Source organism: Calonectris borealis, chromosome 9 (genome assembly GCF_964195595.1).
Source record: "Calonectris borealis chromosome 9, bCalBor7.hap1.2, whole genome shotgun sequence".
Classification (NCBI taxonomy): Eukaryota; Metazoa; Chordata; class Aves; order Procellariiformes; family Procellariidae; genus Calonectris; species Calonectris borealis.
The window spans coordinates 4,694,416-4,718,240 of NC_134320.1; the positions used below are offsets into that span (position 1 = coordinate 4,694,416).

The 23,825-nt window shown below is 42.8% G+C and overlaps 1 protein-coding gene across 3 annotated transcripts; it reads right to left on the bottom strand.

Moving 5' to 3' along the window:
* Window positions 1-295: 295 nt before the first annotated feature.
* Window positions 296-16,665, bottom strand: PLEKHB2 (pleckstrin homology domain containing B2). 3 transcript variants are annotated; one of them, XM_075158061.1, is made up of 8 exons: window positions 16,604-16,665; window positions 13,056-13,103; window positions 12,251-12,403; window positions 11,402-11,504; window positions 10,433-10,472; window positions 7,945-8,034; window positions 6,659-6,773; window positions 296-4,558 (listed from the first exon to the last, which is right to left on the bottom strand). In XM_075158061.1, exons 2-8 carry the CDS (start codon window positions 13,090-13,092, stop codon window positions 4,422-4,424), a joined length of 675 nt encoding a protein of 224 aa, XP_075014162.1. In that variant the 5' UTR covers window positions 13,093-13,103; window positions 16,604-16,665; the 3' UTR covers window positions 296-4,421. The 3 variants fall into 3 exon arrangements, with proteins under 3 accessions (XP_075014162.1, XP_075014164.1, XP_075014163.1); XM_075158063.1 differs by lacking the exon at window positions 16,604-16,665 and adding an exon at window positions 14,054-14,125; XM_075158062.1 differs by lacking the exon at window positions 16,604-16,665 and adding an exon at window positions 13,438-13,585.
* Between the last annotated feature and the right edge of the window lie 7,160 nt (window positions 16,666-23,825).

The window sequence follows — 23,825 nt, forward strand, 5'->3', positions numbered from 1 at the left end:
AATTTCACAGACATTACGTCATCTTTATTAAATGGTAACCGAGATGACTGAGGTATGTCAGCCTGAGCTCTAACTCCAACAGCCACAGTTGCCTCGATTCATTTTTCTACCAAGTAAAGTCAGCCTTGTAATCGTTTAGGAAAGACTGGAGATGCACAGAATTCATCATGGCATTTTCCTTGCAAAGGAAATCTCCTGTAAGCTAATTACATGTTTGAAAAACATATACCCGTCTACAGACTAACTAAATGAGAAATGTTGAACAAAGGCTAGCAAACATGTCAAGACAAAACAATTACACTTAAATATGAATTTTATTGCTAAGGGTATTTTGCTATAAATTAATAATGAGAATGAGGACATATAGTAAAACAGCAGTTAAGATAAAGAGTGCACAAGAGCATGAAGGATCTAGTGGGGGGAAACATTTGCTGCATGCTACCCTCCATGACTTACACATATCTATCTTAGTCATATCATGAGGAGGAAAAGCCACAAACACATTTGAGGAATGCAGGTGTGAATTTTCTCCTTTACCCAGCTTGCTTAGCTGGTTCCATCACCTATTGAATTTCTACTGAAAAACAAACAAAATGAAGCCAGTGTTGTGTGACATTTAGGGTAGCTCCAGAATGTACTTCAGCAGTAGAAAAGATGTGCCTTTGCCAAAAGTCACTGCAGTTGCTCTGTACATAGGTACTTTCCATCCCTTCCTCTCTAGTTCATAAGCCTTTACCACTCACTAGAAGAGGCAAACTCCCTAGCCCCCCATGTTTAAGCAAAAGAAGCCAACAGCTATGTTTTCACATGTAACTAAGAATTTGGCAGGGGGGCCCTGGTTCACCTCTTTAATGTGGTCAGACTTACCAGAAGGCTGGGCATTTCTACTCCACTCTGTGGAAGCCTAGCTCTGTCCAGCTGTCTATAACTGAGAATCCAAAAGTAACTCGTCACAGATGAACATAGAGACTTGTGACCTCTGTAAGCACTGCCATTTAATTCTGAATGGACCCTAACTGCTATACAACGGGTTTAGTCATCCTTAACTGATAGTGTACACTGCAAAAAATGGTGGCACTGTAGTGGCTAGGACCTCCATAGCTTTAGGGAGGTCAAGTATTGGGCCCCACGTAGGAAAGCATGTGCTTGGGTGCTATGCAGGTATAACTGGAATCACAGCATCATGCATAGCACCATTCAGAAACACACAGTTGTTCAGGACTATCACTTCAATCTGTTCTGAAAATGATCTTGCCACACCCACTGCCTCTTCCCATCACTATGGTATCACCTATCTGCAGAAGCTGGCATGGCAGCCCCTCCAAGACCCGAAATCCACTCTGGTCCAGCTCCTTCAGCTCACACCAGCATCTACGCAAACTGCAGATATATGAAGTACTGGACTGGGCAGAGAAAGGCTATTGAGTCATGACTGTGTTATCCAGCCAGACCTTATTACAGAGCAACAGGAGGTACGGCCATGTCTTCAAGAAGCAAGTCTATGAGCTTTAACAAGCAGTGAATTCAAGTGGCTATCGCCAGGCTGCTGCCTTGTGCACCAAGACATTTCCACTTTTATTTCTGCAGTGAGACCAGAAAGGCTGTAAGCACCTGCAATAAGATAACTACTCTCTTGATTTTATGCTCTAGCAGAGTTTTGTACATTTGATTTCTAGCTTCTAAATGCCTATGCTACCAGGATAGAAAAGTAGCTCATGATTTTTGTATAAAAGCAGCCTATTGTTATCAAGATGGAACTAGAACCTTCAGCTTCAATTTGTGTATTTTTTTTTTTTTCTCCTTGAGAAGGGATAAGGTTATTTTAAGGGAGACTTCCTTCAATTTGAACTTTTAAAAAGATCATTTCTTGCTTTGAATTCGACCCAGGAATGTTTTGCAGTCAACAGAGTCTTTATCTTATATATTTCACTTGAAGAAACTGGGGACCTAGTTAGTTATCTAGTTATCTGCTGAAAGCACAAGAGATGTGTTCCCCTGCTGTGATCAACAGCTCTTGGAAGAAGGAAGAAAAGAAAAAAGGGGGAAAAAACAAACAAACAAACCCCCACAAAACCCCCCACAATAAAACTCTGGACTTAAAATAAATTGTAATAAATTACTGGCTGATTCACTTTGTGCTATTCTTTGACAATCATTATGAAATTCAAAAGAAATCACACTGATGTTCAATTGTTTTATCCTCCCCCACCACTTACAAGCTAAATATCACACAGGGAGAAGAGGAGATGGAGGCATTCTACAGAACTAGTTATATTGCAAAGTGCAAACTAAACAGGAGTGTAGACCTGTAATCAGCTTCAAGGTTATCTCTAGGCTTAAAAAGGGTAGAAACGTTTGTTCACTTAAGTTCCAGACAGTAACCATCTCTTTCTGACCTCAAGGGTACCAGGCCTCTAAAAGAATTTCAGTAGTGTACTCCAATTTCTTTTGGTTTGGACTAGCAACAGGAAACTTTTGCTTTAGTCCTCTTTTGAATCTCCAAGAAGTCCTTTCAGTACATACCACTGGCAGACCATATGCAGCTTGTATTAATCTGTGAAAGGACATGCATGCACATTGGTGTACAGCTCTGAGCCAAAGATTCTTGAAAGAAGTTTACATTCCCTGGATTAGGCCCACTCGTAGCAATGCAGCCAAGATTACATCCGTCTGTTTCCTTCCGGTAATTTCAGTTTCTTGAGTTGGTCCTAAGAGTCATGAAAGCTTAGTGCTTCCCCTGGCTGCTATCCAAACTCTTGTCCAAGACCTCTATTGCTTAAATATGTAGGATAGAGCCAAGACAGCTTCAGGATGAAATGAAAAAGGTTGGGGCTTGATCTAAATTTATATAGGTGCAAGTTCTCATCTATTTTCATCCTTCCTGGCATACCTGAAACGCCATGAACCTTAAGGAAATTAACCTACTTTTGAATGAAAGCATAAGACAGACTTAACATATTAAAACAGCATGAATACAGGAAGCTGGAAGTGGAAGTATAAAAATAAGTCCTCTTACAATAAAGAACTCAACTTAGGCACCCTGCCTCTTTTACCTGAATAAGAAAGCATGTGCATTTCTTCAGAGCTTTCTTGCCCCTGCCAAGCACAGCTCAGCGTGGATTATAACAGGATAAGGTAACAGGCCACATAACACACACAACAGTTGCGCTCCAGGTTACAGTCCATAGCACAGCAGCCTGCAGGAGCACACTGTATAAGGAACCAGACATAGAAGCAAAGCCAGCCAGGTTCCGTGGAGTGTTTTCCTTAACAAGTCATGGAGGGAAGAAGAGACCTGCTGAATGTGAGAGGGAAGTGTGCATAGAACAAACCCAGGCTCAGCTGTGCTCAAAACTAGTTGCAAATAATGAACCTGGTCAGGAAGCCTTGGCGGCTAAGAGGCAGACATTCCATCCTAGCCATGGCAAGGCAGCTGATATCGAAGTGCCTATGCGTAAGGTCTACTTGTGCTGTTTGTCTCTCCCCTCTTGACTGTTACTGCCTGCAGAGGGGTTCTGGTAGGCCCAACAGGGCAAGGGTTGTTCAAGCTAATTCTCCTCCTGCAGATTCTGCAGAGCAATAGCAGTAATGAGCAGAGACACTAGACAATGGCCTCTTCCTCAGCAATGCAGTTGGCACAGTGTCTGAGGCGACTGTTCTACAGACAAGGAAGACCACTTGCAAAGCTAAAGATCCATTACTTCCACCTGACCAGAGAAGAGTGATTCAGGATAAAGAGGGAGGTGGAAAAACAAACATTGGTCTTCCTTGCCACTGGTCATTCATGTTTCTGGGAGAATAAAAGAACTGAGGAGTGCTGCTGCTTCTTAGTGGTTTGCTTATACATTCTCAAAGACAACTTCACCTGGACGGTGTGAGAGACAGGTATAGGACTCCATCTAAGAAGATACACTACCACCTGCAGGCAAGTTTGAAAACAAAAAAATCCTCAAGCGTGGCAGACTTCCTAATGCCCAGGAGTTTCTGCTGAGCCTAGGGAATGTTCAGAAGCCAGTAGTACATACATGCTAATGCACAGCTCCCGTAAACCTCCTATCTGGACCAGATTTGAGATCCCCCCAAAAAATCCAGTTTTTTCCACGGTGTTTACATTAACAGTCTGTTCATAATGCTAGTGACTGCTATCATGTTACATTGGTGCTCATATTGATCCTTATCAGTACAAATCCTTATAACGGCAAACATCAGAGCAGAATTCAAGAACAGCACATGCCATCTCCAACCACTTAACTAAACGGTGCCTTTAAACTCTCCTTAGGACAGTTAAGAATCAGTTATTAAGATGTCACTACTGAAAAATAACTATTGCATTTCTTAAAGTTTAACAGTAAACAACATTGCCAATATATTATTGCACACAGTAAAGGTTTTTGGAACTACAAAGATAAGGAATGGGTAATCTAGAAGACCCAGAATAATGATCCCAGAGCCATTCCGGTTGCTGCTCCAGCAAGCATGCCCAGTGCAAGATCTCCATCGCTGTCACGGTAACGCTCCCGAATGATTACATGGTTTGCAGGGGGTTGGCCATAAGGTCCTAGGTAATAAGAGATTGTTAGAAGAAGGGCAAAAAAAAAAGTGTATCTTAATACCATGCATTGCGATTTCAAAACATGCCTGTTCTTTCACCCTCTTCCTTCCATTGAACGCTAAGATGATGTCAGCTACAAAGGTAGAATACACCTCTGCTTTGGATTCAGCCTCCACATTTATTAAATAAATCCAGAGGCCTAGCAACACTTCTAGGCTCCTAAGAGTTTAATATCTGGGAAAAAAGCTCATCACAAATGTAAAACTGAACATTGTTCTGCATTTATATTAGCAAAGAACCTATGAATTACTTGTATCATTCTATCAAACACTTAGTGGATTTAATGCAAGAAATGGATCTAAAAACTTATTCAACCTTGAAGTTAAGGCAAATAGTGTAGTTCCCCCCCAAAAAAAATCTTCGGCAGCTCTTAAGCCAGTGGTTTGTCAGAAACTGTGTATCTGTTATTTACTCTGCAATTACAGCTTACTGCTTCAATTCAGCCTTTACATCCTGGACTGATCTGTTGTGTGGTGATAGCTGCTACGTTTCTTTTCAGATGAAGATTGGCCCAGTAGTAAGGAATTAACCTAACTCAAGAAACCACCAATTGACCCTTGCTCTGCAACAGACTTGTACAAGCTCCACCCGTCATGTTTTGTGACTTAGCTCCTACCTGCAAAGCAAACATAATGGTATTGCTTTCCCTTCCAGACATTTCAGGGAGATTACGTATTCTTGAAGATATTGCAATGTTTTTTGTAACAGATACTGAAGTAATCCAACTAATACAACTGGGAAAAGCTCTCACTGACTCTCAACAACGCATGACTGGGATCCTCAAGAGAAGGATTATGTCAATTCAGAGAATGAGCAACGTAGCCAAATGTACAGGGGTTAAGTTAGTTGCTAGGGGTGAACTTGACTCCTAAGATTTAGTTGCAGTAACCCTAGTGAAGGAAAACGTCAAGGCTTGGCTACTATGCCCAACTTATAACTAGTATCTTAATACACTGGACTTGCAAACTGTTTAGTAGACCTACTGTTTAATTGATTGATTTCCAAGGGCTGCTGGTAGTTTTTAAAAATGGTTCTTGGGACTTTCAACAAGCTGATGCTTTTCAGCTGCTGGGAACCAACAGAACCCACCTTCCTCTGTGTTTGTATATATATGATGTTTATCTTAGGACTTTCCTAACTTAGATGAGGAAAGCTTTAAAAGCTTTAGGCTGATGCACCTCTCTTGTAACAAGAAATGGAAAAGGCAAATGAAATAACCTGACAAATGTCAAAGGGAAAAAAAATCTCCCTCAAAATTGAAAAAAATTTCTGAATAGAGATTTTTGTTTGCAGAGCCAGATCATAAACAATTAGTAAGTTAAATCTTCTGATTTATATTACCCATACTACTCTAAAGCCCCAATTCTGTAGGACTGGGGCTCTCTATGCAAAGCTAATCCTGTATTAACGTGACTCAGCTTAAAAGCACACCCAAAAATCTTAGTCTCCTTTTTCTTTTATTGGGATTGAAAGCTATATAAACCTGAACAGAGCAACAGAAGACTTCACAAGGCTGAATGTACTGCCTTGCAGCAATTCCAGCATGCGGGGAAGGAACCAGTTACCATCATGCTTTGGGAGTGGATTTACCTTTGAAACTTGCATTTAATTCTGAGGTCATAGCTGAACATCAGTGTTGAAATAATTAAGTTAGGTGTAAAAGCAACAGATGAATCAAAAGCTCCATCAATGCCCAATATGAAGTATTGAATCAATCTTGTTCTGACTCTTCTATCTTTCCTTAGAAAACATACTGCCTACTGTAGTTAGAGAGTTCTGTGTGCTTTAAAAAGAGTTTATGAAGTAATTTAAATATGTTGGGATCACATCGGGAAGGTTAAATCACTTAATACAAATTTCACTGCACTTGCTTTGTCGTGAAAGGGAAAGGGGACTTGGTTCCAGTTACAAGTTAGGTTTCTTTCTATCACTCTGTTGTGCAGGAGTGGTGGGTGGTAAAGGATGGTGATTAACAGAATTAAAGCCAGAAAGACTGACTCAAATAGCTTCTACAGGAAGGTCAAGGATACGGTTGATACTGATTACCTTGATATGGATACTGATAGGGAACAGCATAAGCTTGTCCATTGGAGGCATAGAAGACTTGAGGACCATTAGGGGGATACGCACCGTTGTACTGATTGTAGCCATAGCCATAAACCTGGTGAAATTAAAAATGTGCATTACAAAGGCATTCTTTGCTATGTATCCAATTATGCACTTTGTTCAATTGTCCCTCATTTCTAATGCAGTTAAAGTTTCACTAAAATATCCAGTCTGTGCTGATATAGTCTAACTACTCCCTGGAAAGGATTTAGAACAGCTGCCTGAAAAAATAAGTGCTCCTAAGCAGCATTCACTCTCCACCCTTTCTGGATGGTGAATGGCAGAGGCAGGGCCTGGATCATCAGGCAAAGCCACAGCAGCCTTACCAGCTTCTCCTCTCTGCCCTCACGCCAACAACAGCTCTCTGGAGAGCTCAGAAGTGCCAGGTAGGCAGCAGCTGATCCCAAAAAACTCCAACCAACTTTCCTCTAGCACACTGCAAGTAAATGTCAGATTCAGGACAAATACGCTGTAGCCGTGTGTTTTGGAAGCAATTTTGTTCTCCAGTAGAGGAGGCCCGCTGCTAGCCCTGATATCGCTCCCAATACCACATCTAGTTCTTAACAACTATTTCTAACAGCAAGGGGCTGGAGCAGAGCACCTGTAGTGCAACAAGTAATACTACCCCAAACTATCCCTTCGCGTATCACCGCACGTGAGTCAGAACATCCAGAAATCCCCAATGTATGCTGGTTCGGCCTGAGTGCTGCTCCTCCTCCACTGCAAAAGAACTGTGCATCCAGAAGCTAGAGTTATTGTGTTGCTATGACATCTTGGATACAACAAAATCCTTATGTGTTATAAGCGACAGCTCCAGTCATTAAATCCTATTTTTAAAACTCCTGATTTTATATCCTTCCAGCGCTTACACAATGTGAAAGTGTAGTCACACCTCCTTATGTTAAAAGCTGCATGGCCAATATTTTTCAAGATTAACCAAATAACTTCTGCCCTGTCTTTAAGAAGCTTTATGTTCCAAGTTCACTGAGCAGCCATCCCTTTATATACCTCCCAACCAAATCTGCCTCATCCCTTTCAAAGGAAATCCATCTCAAATAGGAGTGACCGTAGATTGTTAGTGCCTTACTCTCAATCTCCTTTTGTACAAACCTTAAAGCTGGATCTAACTGTGAAACACAGCGCTTTGGGAGCACAGTTTGGGTGCTTGAAGGATGGCCGCTTCTGCTACCTCACTTATTTTAATGCTTCCCGACTGCAACTCTTACCTCAGGTGATGGTGTGGCATAAGCTGTATAGGGAGGAGGGGCTGAGGAAATGGCTGTCTCATCATACATCACATCTGATCCCACGTAGCCCTAAACACCATGGAAAGGTAGCAGTTATCACCTTTTCCTACAGACAACCAGTTAGAGTAGTACAAGGGCTAAAACTTAATGACCCCAAAGAAAGAGTAACCTTTAAATGTGCTGCATATTAAGAAAGCAGTGAGTACCTTATAAAGTGCTGCAAAAAGAAACTACTTGGAGAGCAGGCCTGGGAGAACACAAATGCCTCGTCAACCACAGGAAGGAGCCGTGAAATTTCTTACCTGTGTGTGTGCGCACACACATGTGCATACATGTGTATGCAAGCACACCGACACCTTCTCTCATTTTGTAGCCTCAGTTTTAGAAATTACCCTCTTGTTCATCCTCCGTTTTCAGATAAAAAAGTCGTCACAACTAAGCTAGCTGCTTCCTGGCACCCTAGAGTGGTATCACCAAATTCTGCAAGAGCAGATAAAGGAAACAAATGCAGCAGCCAAAAGTGGCACCTGAACATTTTAGCAGAACACTGTCACAGTTCTTAGCCACCTCTCACTTTCTTGCTGTGAAGAGACTTAAAAAAAATGCAATAAGAGAGGTTTAAATGTAGGGATTTGAGGGGTTTGGTTATTTTTAGGGAATTACTTTGTAAATGTCACCTATAATTCTGGTCCTTTTTGAAGGCAGCCATGAGGCAAAGGTGATAACTTGAATCCATCTACAAGGAACTCTCAAAGATAATTAAGATTTGTTACAGTAGCCTTGTATTCTTCCCCCTAATATCAGAAACCTACAGTGACGCTCTTAGTCAGTGTCCTATCCCAAGAAAAAAAACAGCTCCCTTTTTTTAATTTACAAGTGAAAACTTTAATAGCTCAATAGAGAATGTTCCTATTGTCTCTTGTACCTCGACTGTAGAAAGACTTTTGAGGGCATACTATGGCCATATCCCAGGTCAAACTTGTGGTGGAGATTCTAAGGATTGCTTGAAACACACTGTTGAAAGCACTGTACGAAGAGGCAGGTATTTCCACCACCTGAGAAAAAGAAGTCCAGCAAATGCTTACATCTTAGCAATAAATGTATTCTGTTCTGCTACAGGGAACTCTGTACAGGCGTATGACACAAGCCTGCAGACGTCTGTAAATGACACAGTTCTCAAAGCAGTTACGTGCTTAGTTCAAGTCCTTGTTGGGGACCTTAAATGGCTTTGGAAAGTGCTGATTTATGGTACTACTTGTGCAGAGAGCTACCTGCCCTACTTTCAGTAGCAGGGTCTGCCTTGGCTGACAAAGGTGATGCACTAGCAAGTTTTGAATGCCATCTGGCAGGGCTGGCAGCTGAGTATGAGAGACATGAAAAGCAGCAGCTCCTAACTCCTGAAACCAGGAGTCACCGTCTCACACATAAGCAAGATAAAGCCCCTAAAGCTAGAGCAGACAGACCATGAGTGTTGTGTCCTCTGCATGATGACAATTCCTTCACTTCTCATTTAACACCATGAAGCAGCATAGCATAGCTGCAGTCAGAGGCAATCGTGTCCAGGGTAGTTTTGCTATCACAAGTGTTTGCTTTGGGTATCTACAGATGAAAGTTGTATCATATGACATATAGCATATGAGATGCCTCAGTACAGTTGCAATGTTAATGTGACCCATCAAAAACTGAGATAAGCTTCTACAAAACCCAGCATTTCCCCATGAAACAGCAACATCTCAGGTTGGTTCAGTCTAGCCATCTAAGAAAAGCTAGTGCTGAAGAGTACTCTGGAAGGCAGTCTGGAGGAAAAACAAATTAACAATACCCACAAGTGGATGGATGTGATTCCCCAAAGATACAGTTCTCTAGAGAACTCCAAGACTCACAGAGAGGTTTTTATGATTCCTGACCTTCTCACTCTCCACAGCTAGCATGCCGATGCAGAGGTAATATACTCCTTCTTGGCATGCCTGCACTCCCCTCCAAGCACCTCTTGCTCCTCCCCTAGTCTCCGCCAAGAAGCATCCCACAATGTACTGGATCTACATTAACAAACAGCTTCTTTGCAGTAAGCTTCCTTTAGCACTGCATCTGGTAGGCAACAAACACTAGGAGTGGAAAGTGCATTTTTACTGGTTGCAGAAGATTTACTTTTTGCTCACAGCCTCAGTGCCCACTTCCCTTACAGACCAGCTTCCCAAACACTCACTTCCACCCAGAGAAATCATTCCCTGAAAACATTCACTTTCACCCAGCATGTATTTGCCTGGACTTGGCTGCAAGGATGACATGTGCTTGTGGTCCAGAGGATCATTCTTCTCCCCACCCACAAGCCTTACCATCATGCTCATGGCCCTGTTTTTCTCTAGCAGAAAAGGATGGAACATGATTTCAGAAGTAAACTGTTGGACCACACATAACACTGATGTGCTGCTTCTCCATCAGTATAAAGTCTAGGTAGTACACTTACTGTGTTTGTTCTGGCATCCTGGAGAGCAATTTTCCATGCCCTGCAAAAAAAAAACCATTTTTGTTTAGTGGAACACCAATAAAAATTAACACCACTTTTCACTTTTTCTTTTTAGGACTATGAAAAAAACAAGGTTAGCAACTAGAGGTACTGCGGGAGCAGAGTTTAACATACTGCATAATATCAAACCCTAACGATACACTAAAATGAATGCACAAAGGTGTTACACCAAGACTGAGAAATAATTACTTTCTTTGCAGAGCTGAGAAGGAATGAGGAGGAACACGAGAAGGAACAGATGTGGTTTTGAAGGTCCTCACTGCAAGCACAACAGCCAGGTAATATGCAGCCATGTTCGGGACAAGGAAATAGGAAGAGATGTACCAGGGAAGTTCTATCTCCTGCCTGTAGTTGCTGACTAGAGAGCGTGGGTCTTGACACTATTATAGTTTGAACAGAAGGCACATATACTTCACACAGATACTCCCATGCCATATGGCTGGGAGCACGCTTGATGCACCACGCATACTTGGCAAACACTGATGATAAAAGTTATCTAACTATACATAGCCAAGCTCAGCTGAGAGTTCACAATAATGGAGTATTATTCCTTTCACTACTGATTGGGATGTCCTTGGCTATGCAGGGTCATGTACTACTTGAAGAATGGGAAAAGTGAAAAAAAAATCTGTTCAGCAAGTCTTGCATTAACCATATTAATACGATTCTTTTACTCCTCCTCATCTTTCGGTGTTTTCAGTGACTTAACTTGCAGTTAGTTTGCATGAGCTAGACAACTTCTTATAGGAGAGTTGTATTTTTTGTCACTGAAAGCGTGCTTTTACTTGCTTGAAAACTTTCTTAAAACGTGTGTCTGAAAGTCCGAAGGAAGGAAAAATTAGGGAGAGAGAGAAAAAGAACGATAAAAGAGGAAGAGGCAGCAAAACCAATATTCTCTGGCAGACTTACAGGCAGTCATCTGCACTCTCTCCACAGAGGTTGACTGTCTTCCCATCACGGCAAACAATCTGCAGTAAACAGTCTCTCTGCTTCCCCTCTGGAGGCTGGAAATCTGAGTCAGAAAAAAGAGACGAGTTATGAAATATCTATAACCAGAATTTCATGATTGCATTTACAAGAAGGGAGACAGTTTATGCAAAGTCCGGACAAAATAAACTAGGGCCAGTTGTAGCTGCTTTCCATGGCATCAGAACAAATTACAGAAGGAAATAACCTGTTCTCGCTCTTTAGTGTGTCCTGAAAGTAAATAGCTCTGAACATCATTCCTAAGAATTGCAAGTATCTTGCAGCAGAACCAATCCATACTTAGCAATAAGTACTCTCCAACACTTGTGTCCTTCACTTGTGCCAGCATCAAGTGGAGTACTAACAAATGCTAGAAGTGAACTTAGTAATACTTGAAGAAAATCTGCTGAGGTTTCCCATTTCTAGTCCTGCCTCTCACTCCAGCCAGCACTATAATTACACCAGTAACACTCTATAATCAGACACACAAGTCTACTGTAAACATCCCATTCTCATGCGCGTGCCTGCCACCTGCATATAGGGTACACTGTCCTCACTGAGTTTTGAAAGGAAGTATCAAACCCTAACCTAATCTATCACGTGGTGATACCACGCCCTGGGTATTTTTGGGGGGGGACGGGGGACAGGGGATGGTGGGGTTTTTTTAACAATGAAGTTGCACACTTCTTGGACATGTTTACTTCTGCAGTAGTGTTGTAAATGGTATGCTGGGCAGGCACGGAAGCTGTAAAGAATCTCTGAATACACAGATCTTGAAGGTTTCATTATTACCTCGACATTCATTCCCCACTCTGAGGTTGATGCAATGGATTCGCATGTGGATTTTATCTTCTATATCATGGCGATTTTGATCATCATAGAATATTAAGCGGCCATCAGACCACAGGTCAAACCAGTTCTTCTTCCAACGCCGTAAAATAGTACCTTAAAAATCAGACAGTCACTTTTGAGGGCACATATTAGGAAGTATTTAAATAATAATTAATTAATTAATAATAATAATAATAAATTTAAAAATAATATTTAAATAAAAAATAAACCAAGAAATCCTTCACAGTTGCCCCAGATATTCTGAGGAGCCAAACAAAATCCTGTACTACAACATCCTCACTTCAGGTCATTACAGAATTGGGTTCCATATTTTAACTAGTATTCAAAGTCACAACTGAGTTTATTTTAAGTGCATAACCTGGCATTTTAGTTCTAACTTGCTGCAAGAACCAGCAGAGGGCATGACTAATTGAAGACATTAAGTTAAGGTGTCAAGTAAAGCTTCCAAGTCTCCACTCATACAGCACTAACTACAGAGCAGCATCTGAAGCTGAATGCCCGTCAGACACCTCAGATATGGTATATCCTGTCTCCCACTGGTGACCCAAAAGGTCACATGGAAATGCTGTCATGACAGGTCATTTCATGAAGTGTCCTAAAGGTGGAAAAAAATAACAACAAAAAACAACCCACAGAGTTAGAGACTTGTTTTAAGAAAGACCTGGGAATTACTAAGTTGCTCTGATGTTTTTTGAAGAAGTTAGACACAGTGGGGAGAAAAGGAGGTAAAAGGCCCATGACTTACTTTGCCGGAGCAGCCATCCGCTCTTCACAAATGCCATTGTTGCTTAATCTAGTGGACGGAAGAGGAAGGTGAGGGGGAGAAAAGCAGTCTTCAGTATTTCACAATATACATTAGAAAGAGGCATCTCAAGGTATAATATATATTATAGCTGCATGTACCCAGCCAGTATTGCAGAGAGACAAGGTAGATCTCCGCTGAAGATATTCAGTAAGGCACAACTAGTATTCTAGGACTTAACAAATGGAACAAATGTGCAATTGCAGCAATCCAAGGTGACTATCAGAGACCACTTTTAAGTTTAACTGGAAAATGCACAAGCTTACAGCTACCACTCTTGCAACATGGGGAAGAGACAGACTGGAGTGACTGCTTCCTGACTCACCACCAGTTCCTTTCAAAGTTCTTCTCTTGACATAGGTGAGCTTCCTGTATTCTGCAGTCTCAAGTTACTAAGCACCCTCACTTCTCCCTTTTTCTGTACTTCCTCTTCTGCTTTTTTCATTCACTGGCTCAAAGTCCAGCCGAAACAAAAGCTGAAACAGTTTAATCTTAAACAGGAAGGAGAAAGCTGTTTTTATGACTTGCATTTCTTCCAAATCGTCACTGGCTTCCTCCAAGATGAATTGAAATAAGTTAAGGCCATAAAGTGAGAGTCTTGTTTCTCCTCAACTTTTAAATGAAGCTTGAAATAGCATGGGAAGGACCCTGCATTAAATTCAGGGTCATTAAGCACTCAGCCACTGCACTCTGTTTTATGAGCATGCTAAAGAAAAGAGATCAAGCATAGGATATGTTGGAGGATAAGTTTTTATTGTATAGCATAATGGTGTTCTGACTATTGTTCTAAAATGGATTAATAAAAACATAACTATCTGGATGCAATTGAACTAGAAAAGCAAGAACAGAAGCATTTTAAGCCTCCCTTGAGAAGGCTGCCTTTTTTAGAAATTATTTGTGAGGCTTGTAAGCCAATATGAGAGAGAGAGACTTAAACCTACCAGATAACATTCTACTTGTAGCAGCATAACAAGAGGGGAGGAAGGTGGCATAGTAGATTTGATAGGCAGAGGAACTCCTCCCAGACGAGGAATGTGTTTAAAGGAAGAGAAGAGAGTTTTGTTATCTTCTAGTAAAATATAAAGTTAGTAAGCATCCACTTATTTTCTGATACATCTGATAGATGTATATAGGCTATCTATTAGATATTACTTGTAGCTGTGTCCTCTTCACAGTACTGGGCAAATTCAGTAACACACAAATAAAGACTATAGCCAGCAGGATTTCATATTGAAGGAATGCCACATCCAGCACAGGCTCGGGTGTGATGGTGAGAACCACCTGCAGGTAAAGTTTAAACTCCAAGATAAACAAACCTCTTGCTCTTGGCTTTTGTACCAGCTCACTGGGAAAACAAACATTTAGCTGCCAGCCCACTAAAAGGGAGTGTCAAACTCCTATCCTGCTTTAACCCTGGTCCTGCTCTGAAGTCTGAGCATGCCGTTGTCACCTCTCTACAGAGGGAGAGCTTCAGAAATAGAGGCCAATTTATGCTTCCAAAGTATCAAAGCAGTACAAAGGACCTGAGCCTCATTCTCCCACCACCCCATATATGTTCCTCTCCCCCTAGATTCTCCTTTATAAGGAAATAGTCTTCTTGCTCTTCATTTTCACAGGAATGGGTCTCTCCAATGGCACTTCCATGTCCTCCAGTTTGCCCACTAAGGTGAAATCACTGTATATTTCCAGAGGCCTTTTAATAGTCTAAGAGCCAATAAATAACTTGCATGAACTTCAGTTCTGTTGTAAGTGCTAGATTAGGTCATTGAATGTTTGTTGTTGCCTTTAAACCTACTCTGTTACACAACAGCATAATTAGATTTAACTTAGACACATAAAGGGGAAGAAATGAAGAAAACATTTCTCTTGACAAATTAAGCTTTGTCGTTACAGAATGACTCACAATCAAAGTCTCACATTACAGAATGTCTCACAGCTATCTAGGGCTACAACAGCAAAAGATGCTTCAGCAGCTGTACAGCACCTTGCATGTAATGTCAGATGCGACAGCTACATTCTCCCAACACAGAATTTAAGTGCCCAAAACTTCAGCTCTGGATAGAGAGCAAGGAATCACACAGAACAATCTGTCAGCCCTGAAGTAGGACGTGCAAAATCAATTAGATATTCTTCTCTGGCCCTTTTTAAGCGCAAGCACTCACCTGAAGTCCAATACAATATTCACAATCAACCCACATTATGTTTAGAAGAGTATTTGCAGAGCTAGAAGATAGCCTGGCAAGATCGGTTGCAACTGAGTATTATTTGCTTGTTAAACTAGCTCAGTGCAAACCAAGATGGAAAATGGGATCTAAACAAAGATATCAAAGATCAATTTATCACCAACCTCAACAGAAGTTCCTTGGTGACTGAAATCTAGAAGTAGTAGCACCCTAAACTGAACACAAGTTAAGTGGGGCTATTCCTTCCTGCTCCCTGGAATAGCAGTTTTCCTTTTTTGCACAGGATACAAGGTGGAATATCCAACAGTCTATTCCAGTTCACCTCTTGTTCTCAAACCCAGTTGGCTGGTGGGAAAAGCAAATTTCAAAACAAATCAAGTGTTTCTACCTGCAGCTTATAATTACTAGAGCAACTTTGATTAATGCAGTCAAACTAGCAATGGACCCGATTCTGCAATCCATGTACATGGAAGAGGCTTAGCCACACAGACCTAACTAGAGCTGTCAGCTGTGCCCGCTGACACCTCACTGTTCCTTTATTCCCAAGGCTTCAGGTAGAGAACTGTACGAAGCTCAGAGGAGTGTTCAAATGTAACCCTATTTGCCTCCCTCTCCCTTAAAACAAAGCAAGTTTTCTATGTTTGGGACTTTCTGACTCTGCAACTAGCTACATGCAGGCCTTTTGCCCGTGTGTTTATTTTAGCCAATGCCCGAGAGATGTGGCTCCCAGATCAAAACCTGTCCCTTGGTGAGCCAGTCAGTGTTCAGGAACAGGCGGTTTGGAGAGGCACCACTCCCCTCTTCCCTCTCCCCCCGGGGACAGCTCCCCCCGACAGGCCTCCTGGGGGCGAGCTGGCCCCGGGCCCGGCTCGCTCGCTCCTCTCCTGCCCGCCGTGACGGCAGGCAGCTCGTGCAAAGCTCCGCCCGGCCGCGGCAAAGCGGCAGCTCCGCTCCCCGCGCCCCCCCCCCGCGCTCGCACGGTCCCTCCCCGTCGCCCGCCGCGGGGCAGCGGGCAGGGCGCGGCTGGCTCGCTCCGCAGAGGCCGCCGAGCCCTGCCCTGAAAGCTCCGTCTCGCCCTCCGCGTACCCGGCAGCCGGGCCGACAGAGGGACCTTGCCCGCTCTCCGCCGGGGGAGCCCCTTCCGGCCCCGCCAGCTCCGGGCCCGCCGACCGCGCCGGGTCCGGCCTGCTCCGCGGCCCCGCTGACCTTCGCGCGGCGGCCGGGCCGGCCGGGCCGAGCCGGGCAGCCGCACAGAGCCGTGCCCCCCGCCGCCGTGCCCAGCCGGTGGCGGGGCGCCGCCGCACCTACCTGCCGCTGCCGGCCCCGCTCCCGCTGCCGGCCCCGCTCCGCCCGCGGGCAGCGCCAGCCCCGTCCTGACGTCAGCCCGCCGCGCTGCGCCGCCCCGGCCCCGGCCCCGGCCCCGGCACGGCCCGGGCTGCCCCCGCCGCCGACGCCGGGGCCTTGCGGGACGCGCCGTGTTTTCCGTGGGACCCGGCGGCGTTTGGTGGGAAGGTGTCTGTCCCTGTTGGGGTCCTTCCACGGGGGCAGGTGCGGTGCGGGACAGTGACCCAGTTACGGTTCATGTCTTCTTTCCCAAGACACGCAGTTCCTCAGTATTTTAAATGCATCCCCTTCTGCACAGGTTAGCACTTGGCACAGTGTCAGCCCCATCTCACTAGGACACTTGGACGTCTTTATTTTCTTCTTATTTATGGAAGGGACATTTTCTGATCTCATGCCATGGAACTGCAACAGAGAATGACAGAGTCACTTTGTTCAAGCAGTCACACAAGTATTCAAGGCCAGAAAAGGCCAGCTAGTCTGTGACCTCTTAGATAAAACAGCCAGAAGCTGCATCTCGGTGATTCTTGCATGGCAGCTCCAAACTCTGTTTGGGTCAGTGCTGCCCGCACATTGCAAAACCTGAAGTGATGGAGAATGCATTGTGTCACTAGTTAACTACCTTCACAATTCAAATGGTGTTTTCCATTTCTAACCCAAAATATATGAGATAGTTACTGTTTAAAATGAGGAAAACCTCTTAGGGAGATGTAATATTTCACCTGGATGATGGAACTTCCTCTTAGAACTTTTCCCAGGCTCATCCTGGTAACATAGGAGGGAGTATGACTCCTATCATCACAGTAAGTAAAAAGAAGAAAAAAAAAATCATTAATTGGTTGGCTTCAGCCAATCTCTTTTTGTTTTAAGACTGGACAATACAGAAATAGTATTCATCATAGTTACAATTTCACTTAATCTGTCAACAAGCTCCTAGACTTCCTCCTACCCATCTATTCTCTCTTCTTGAACACAACAGCAATTCTAACCCGAAATTACCTAGAAAGCCTGTGATAGTGTAGTTCATGGTTGTAGTGTAGTGCATGCTTTGATACATCTTTGAAGTACCATAAAAGTGGTGAAGGCAGAACAGGAGGGATAAAGAGAGATCATCTATCTGTGAATAGAACTGCAGGTTTCAGAAACAACCAGTAAATGAGATTTGTGTAGGTCAAATTCTGCAGCAGTGTCATTCCTGTTTGTTTAGGAGTCCTTTCGCTGAGGCTAAAACTGTTCAAACCTTTCATTGCTGAAAAAGTATTTTCAGAAACTTGGATGTATTGGGTTAGGGGTGGAAGGTAAGACAATCTTTAGACTGCGGGAGGGAGCAGTTTTCATCTGGAACGAAAAATACTCCTCTTGAGGATTTGGGAGTCTCCGCAAATCCTATCCTTGGCGAGCAGTCACTAGAGGACAGCTGCCTTTTTGGCATGTGTTCAGTGTTGGCTGTCTGGGTTCGTATAAAACTTTAGTTTTCAGATTAGGCTTAAAACCATTTTAAAATTCATTGAGAAACTGTCATGGTGTTTCCTGAATGAATTACCTCCATGGGCACAGAACATCAAGATTTTGTTTGGTAGCTAAATTTTGACTACCACCAACATAAGTGTTGGAATTTTCACTGTCATTTGAGGGTCTTCATGGATTCTTTATAGGCTGCTGAAATTTAAATTTCCTACTTTGGTTTGTAAAATATAATTCGACTCTAAACCAAGCAGAACACCTGTTTTCATTAAGGGTAAACAAACTATTTTAAACAAAATACATGTCAGCATTTTTAAGTACTATAATTAATGGTGTTAATACTAATACAGTGCTCAAACAGGCTAAAAAAATCGTATTAAGAATCAGCATTGCTTACAAGTTAATTAAATGAAAAATATTAAAATCAAGAAAAATATTAATAAACTGACCAAACAATCAGGGTTGCAACAGAAAGATCAAGAGAGCTGCTGCTGGAGAGCACTTGAATAAGGAATTAAAAGAACTAGGACTCCAAATTTGTAATATGGTTATTACTGTATTTATTAGCTTTTCAAAGCTTAAATGTGAAGGTAATGGGCAACCTGAACGTATCTAGTCATTAGGTGAGAATAGCAGAGCAGAAGATAGGTCCAAAAATAAAGCAAGCTTGATTAAGTGTTTGTGACACTAACCAACTCTGCAATAGTTTGTACGTAGCCTATAAAGTTTCCCTGATGAGAGGGAGATGGAAAAGAACATATTTCTAGTTTTCCAGAAGGTTGTATTGTCTTACCTACGTATATAATAGTCTCAAACAGAAAGGTAAATCATAGACTTGGACAAAAATCTTTATCCAGACTGCCTTAACATAGGTCCTTCTCTCCAGTGGAAAAGACTCTTAGCTCTTAGCTAAGGAGGAGCTCTTCGCTCCCACCATTCCTGTGGGTAATTGACCTGCACCCAGGATTAAAATTCCTTGGCACATTTTATCTGCAAAAATGAATCTGTGTGATCAGCTTTTGTCACATTGTCACATGAGATGAGTGTCTACTTAGCAACGGAAGGGGGTTCTTTTGGTGTCCTACGGAGGTGCTGAACAGGACTGCAGTACGCAGGCGGTGCAGGACAGGCTTCCCTCTGAAGAACTACAATCCAGACAGGTCTCGTAACAGGAGTATTGTCTTACATGTGAGGAGCTGAAGTGAAGGGCTCAGATTTTTAAATCACTTTGGGTTTTGTTCCACTCAAATTTGCAAAACATAACGTATCCATATAGCAAAACATAACATGTAATTGCAAAACACAGCATATCTGTGTAACGTATCTGGAAGACGAAGTTTGCTTGCAGACTGCAGAAACATTCTGCTCCAGCTGACTGTAGCTAGTAGTAAGACGCCAGCAGCGCAGACTGTGGCATGTGCTAGCAGCCAAGCTCCCAGGGACCGTGGAGGCATATTGTGATTGCAGACACACAGGAAGGGCTGTGCCACTCATCTTCCCAGCTCTCGTCAGCCCTGAGAGCTGGATCTTGCTCAAGGTGGGATGAGCAACAATCTACTGCCTTGATAGAACAGATAAGCATTTGCGGAGCAATTCAAGAACTTAGACATCTGTGTCTTAGGAAAACCTGTGGGCTACGGCTTCAGAGTTGAGAAAAGCCTAAATTGCTTTTGAAAATGGGACATGCCTTTAAGCAGAACAATGCCTGATTAGCTCTAGCATACTGACAGCAAGACTGAGAGACTTGCCCAAGTGCATGAGAAGGCTGTGGCAGAGGTGGAGGATGCTTCTTCTTGACCTATGACTGCAACCATGCTTCCTCTCATTCGCCTTCTCTGGCCTGTGGTTTGTGGAGCACTCCAGACACCTCAGTATGCTTCTGCAATGAAATGATCTCTTCAGACACTTACTCCAGAGGACACAGGATGGAGAGTTATACACCAATAAGATGCTGTCTGCAGCTTCCCGGTTGAGGCCAGTGCAGCCCTCCAGCTACCAGATTGCAGAGTACACCCAGAACAACAGACAAACAAAAAGTCCAACCAAAAGCTGAGGAACTTTCTGGGTGAGACTCTGGGATTTCATTGTCAGCTTCTATTGTTCGGATCTGATTAAAAACAAACTGGCAAGAGAACGACCATGTGCTTATCAGACATCCCTGTAGGTCACACCACTAGAAAGCCATTTCACTGTTAGCGATGTGGCCTTTTTGGCATGAACAGAGTTTTGGATTTCACTTTTATTTGTAGGCAGTTCTGAAAAGCACAGGATTATCAGGGATGGACTAGGTCCTTTGCAACTTGCAGAAAAATTCCTGTCTCATCACAGCCATTCTGAACAGGAAGAGGAAAAAAAAACTTGTACAACACATCTCTGTTTTCCACTAATAACTGTGTTTGGGCCTGACAGCCAGCTGTCATCAGTGGGAGTGTTTCCTCTGAATTAGCTGGGCTCTGACTCTCACCTTTCCTTTACATTGGCTGTACTATTCCATTAGCACTTAAAGACAGTGCTACATGCACAAAGGAGAGGACTTACACTCATAAGCAAAAGAAAGACGTGGGAAGGGAAGAGGGAGAGATCAAAGGAGTAGTTACACTCCATTTTCAATGAAGGGACTAAAGCACAGAGGCAGTAAGACTTAGGCACAGTCACTGAGAAAATCTGTGCTAGTGCAGTGAAATAGATCACACCTCCCCTTGCCAAGCCACCATATATTTGCGTTCCTTCATCAGACTGTCATAGCCACCACCATAGAAGCTCCTGATCTATATTCTAGTCTATCATTATATTTGAACCTAGGTAAGAAAGCTTCAGTTACATGCTGCTTGTTAACAAAGATTTGGATTAGGGCAGCAGTTGACTTTGGAAGAACTGTTGATGAGGGGGCATCTGTTTTGCCTAATTTCATTCTTGAAGCTCATTGGAACTGGTAAGTTAAAAGTCATCTTGCTCTGAAGACCCTGCTCTGCGTTGTCTTCAAAGGCATATTGGGCCTGCCATCTTAAACCCAGCCTGCCAAACACTGGAATCAGTGGAAATCATCATGTCTTCAGAAGCTTTTGCATTAGGCCCCATATTTTTTCCCTTCTCTTCCAGCAGTCAGACATTAAAACACCTTGTCACAAAGTGGGGGGTGACTATCCGTTGTTTCTTGGGAGTTACTGTGCTGTGTACTAGCTACACTGAAACGTGTAGGAAGTGTTTGTGTTTGACTTCTGCTTTTTATAGGGACAGACTCCAATATCTGCATCTCCCAGAAGCCTCTGCATGCCTTTTGGTTAAGCAGCAGGAGCTCTGGCTCAGGGTAGAGCTTCCTGACTGACAGTGTTTTATTTCTACAGCTGAGCTCTGCTATACAGTCCTGAGGTGTTCTGGTTTTCTCCGAGTGAAAACAGAAAATCTGACAGCAACTTTTCAGAAGCAGTCCTGAAAGAGAGCCAGCGCATTCTGCACACCCAAACCCAGGTACTCTGAATTCTTTGCTAAGAGTAATTTCTGCCAAGCTGTATGTTCCTACTGAGAACCTCTGACCAAGCTGCAGTACTAGGGCCGCCACCACACAGCGTAGTGCCATTTGTTGTTGCTAAGACAAGCCAGAAGCAAATTCTCTCTCATCAGAACAAGGAAAAGGCCAGCGCGAAAGTGCGCCTCAGAAATGTCTCTTTTCATCTACCCCTTTGTATTTAGGTCTCCTGAATGATCATTCTCACTTAATTCTCCTTCTTTTCAAACCTCCACTCTATCACTTCTGAGACTGGATATTTATCTTGCACATACACAGACATTGAAGCAGAAACATTTTAGGCCTGTGGGCTGCCAGAGGAAGAACAGAGAATGCAGCACCAAGCATCAGCATTCAACTTGCAGAGTTAGTAGAAAGAGGTGGGCACCCAAGGAAATATGCAGGAAAATCTACTCTGTCTAAGCAAAACTATAGATTGCATATCAAGCTGAAATGTTCCAGATATGAATCTGACTGGCATGCAGAGTAGTTCCCTTCCAGCCTGCACCTAAGTTTCTCTCTTGTAGAAAGGCTGCAAAGGATGGAAGTCTATGTGTAGGTTGAACTAAGAAACATCCCTTCTCTCCCTCACCACTAACATGATAGCACAACAGCGCTACAGGGTCTGGCAGCCTAAACTTTGCTAAGATAATCATATTGGATTTGAGTCAGAGCAGAAATGTTACCGCCTTTTGTTTCCTTACTGTGTCAGGTCTGGAAGTGTTTGCAAGTTGCTATAAAATGCCATCAAAATGAAAATTGTAAAGATTTCTATTTGAAGCACTGAAGGTATTTCCCCTATGTTAATGTGTTGGACCAGCACTGGAAGAGACAGCCCTTAATTAAAATGTAGCGAAAAATACTACAGACAATGCCTATTTGTGCAGTAGTTGATAAATCTAGAGAGGACAATGCTCTCCATATTGTACGTTCTTTGCATATACAAAAGCTGAAGAGACACTTACTTGACAATTTCTGTGTACCTTGCAGAAAGCATTCACCAGAAACCAGTGATGGGAATAATCAAGCTCCAGGCATGGAGCCAATATGCAACTGATTTTTACAGTGTGTGGATCAATTGCTGAAAACCTCATATATATGAAAAAGGCTTCCGAGCGCACACTAAAAGCTCTTTAGATGATTTGACCCATGATCTAACAACAACCAGAAATGGAAAGTTCTGTTGTTGTTTTTATCACAGTAATTACAGAGGCTTGGGCATCTCTCTGCTCTGTATGTATGCAGATAAAGAGGCTGGCCTTCCTCCAGTAACTTATCATTTAACAGGCATGGTACAAAAAGGGTTAATACACCCCATCTCTGAGACCAACTCACCAGATAATGTGCTGTTTACTTATTTTGAACAGGTTGATAAGTTGAAAGCAGAAAGCTGTTTTCCAAAACCATTCAAGCAAGAAAAGCAGATAGAGTGATTTCAGGGATTGTGGTTTCACTGTAGTTTTATTGCCAGCTATGTCTGTATTTCAGGGTGCACTGTCTGGTCTGCAACTCTGCAATAACATTCGGCCAACATCCATGCTTTCAGAGAAATTATTTCAGCCAAAGACGTAAGAGTCAAAGCAATATTTCAAACATTCTTTGCTTGTGTCACTCAACTCTGAAAAAGCTACAAACCTTCAGAAAAATGTAAGATCTGTGGGATGTGAATTCTTCCTGCTGTTTTGTGTGGTACCCTACACAATGGGTTGTGGTCTCAGCCAGGCCCTACTGTAATGTAAGTGAGAGAAAAAATTATTGCAGAAGAGGCACTTATAAAGTTTAAGGCATATCAAGAGACTTCATGTTCCCTCGGAATTAGCACAGTTTGAGATCTAGTAGTCCTTATTCAGGGTATAAAAGGTGTCTACTTCAGGCATTACCTTCCCTGGGACTGTTCATATTGATAGGCATCTGTGCTGAATCAAAGCAGTAAAAAAAAATATCCCCAGCCCTCATGTTCAGCAAGGATTGGCTCCTGTCGACTGGCATTTGACAACACCTCAGAGACTTGGAGCCGACAAGGGATCTCCATATAGAAAATCCAACTATCCATTTATTCTTGTTCCTTCCACAGCATTTACAACAAACACATCAGCATATCATCTATACATCTGCCCTAACTTTTCTGGAGCTCTAAGGTGTTTCTATCTAACCAGATCAAGCTTTAAAATGATAATATTCTACCTCTAAATAAAATTCCTGGCATGACAGAACCTGAAA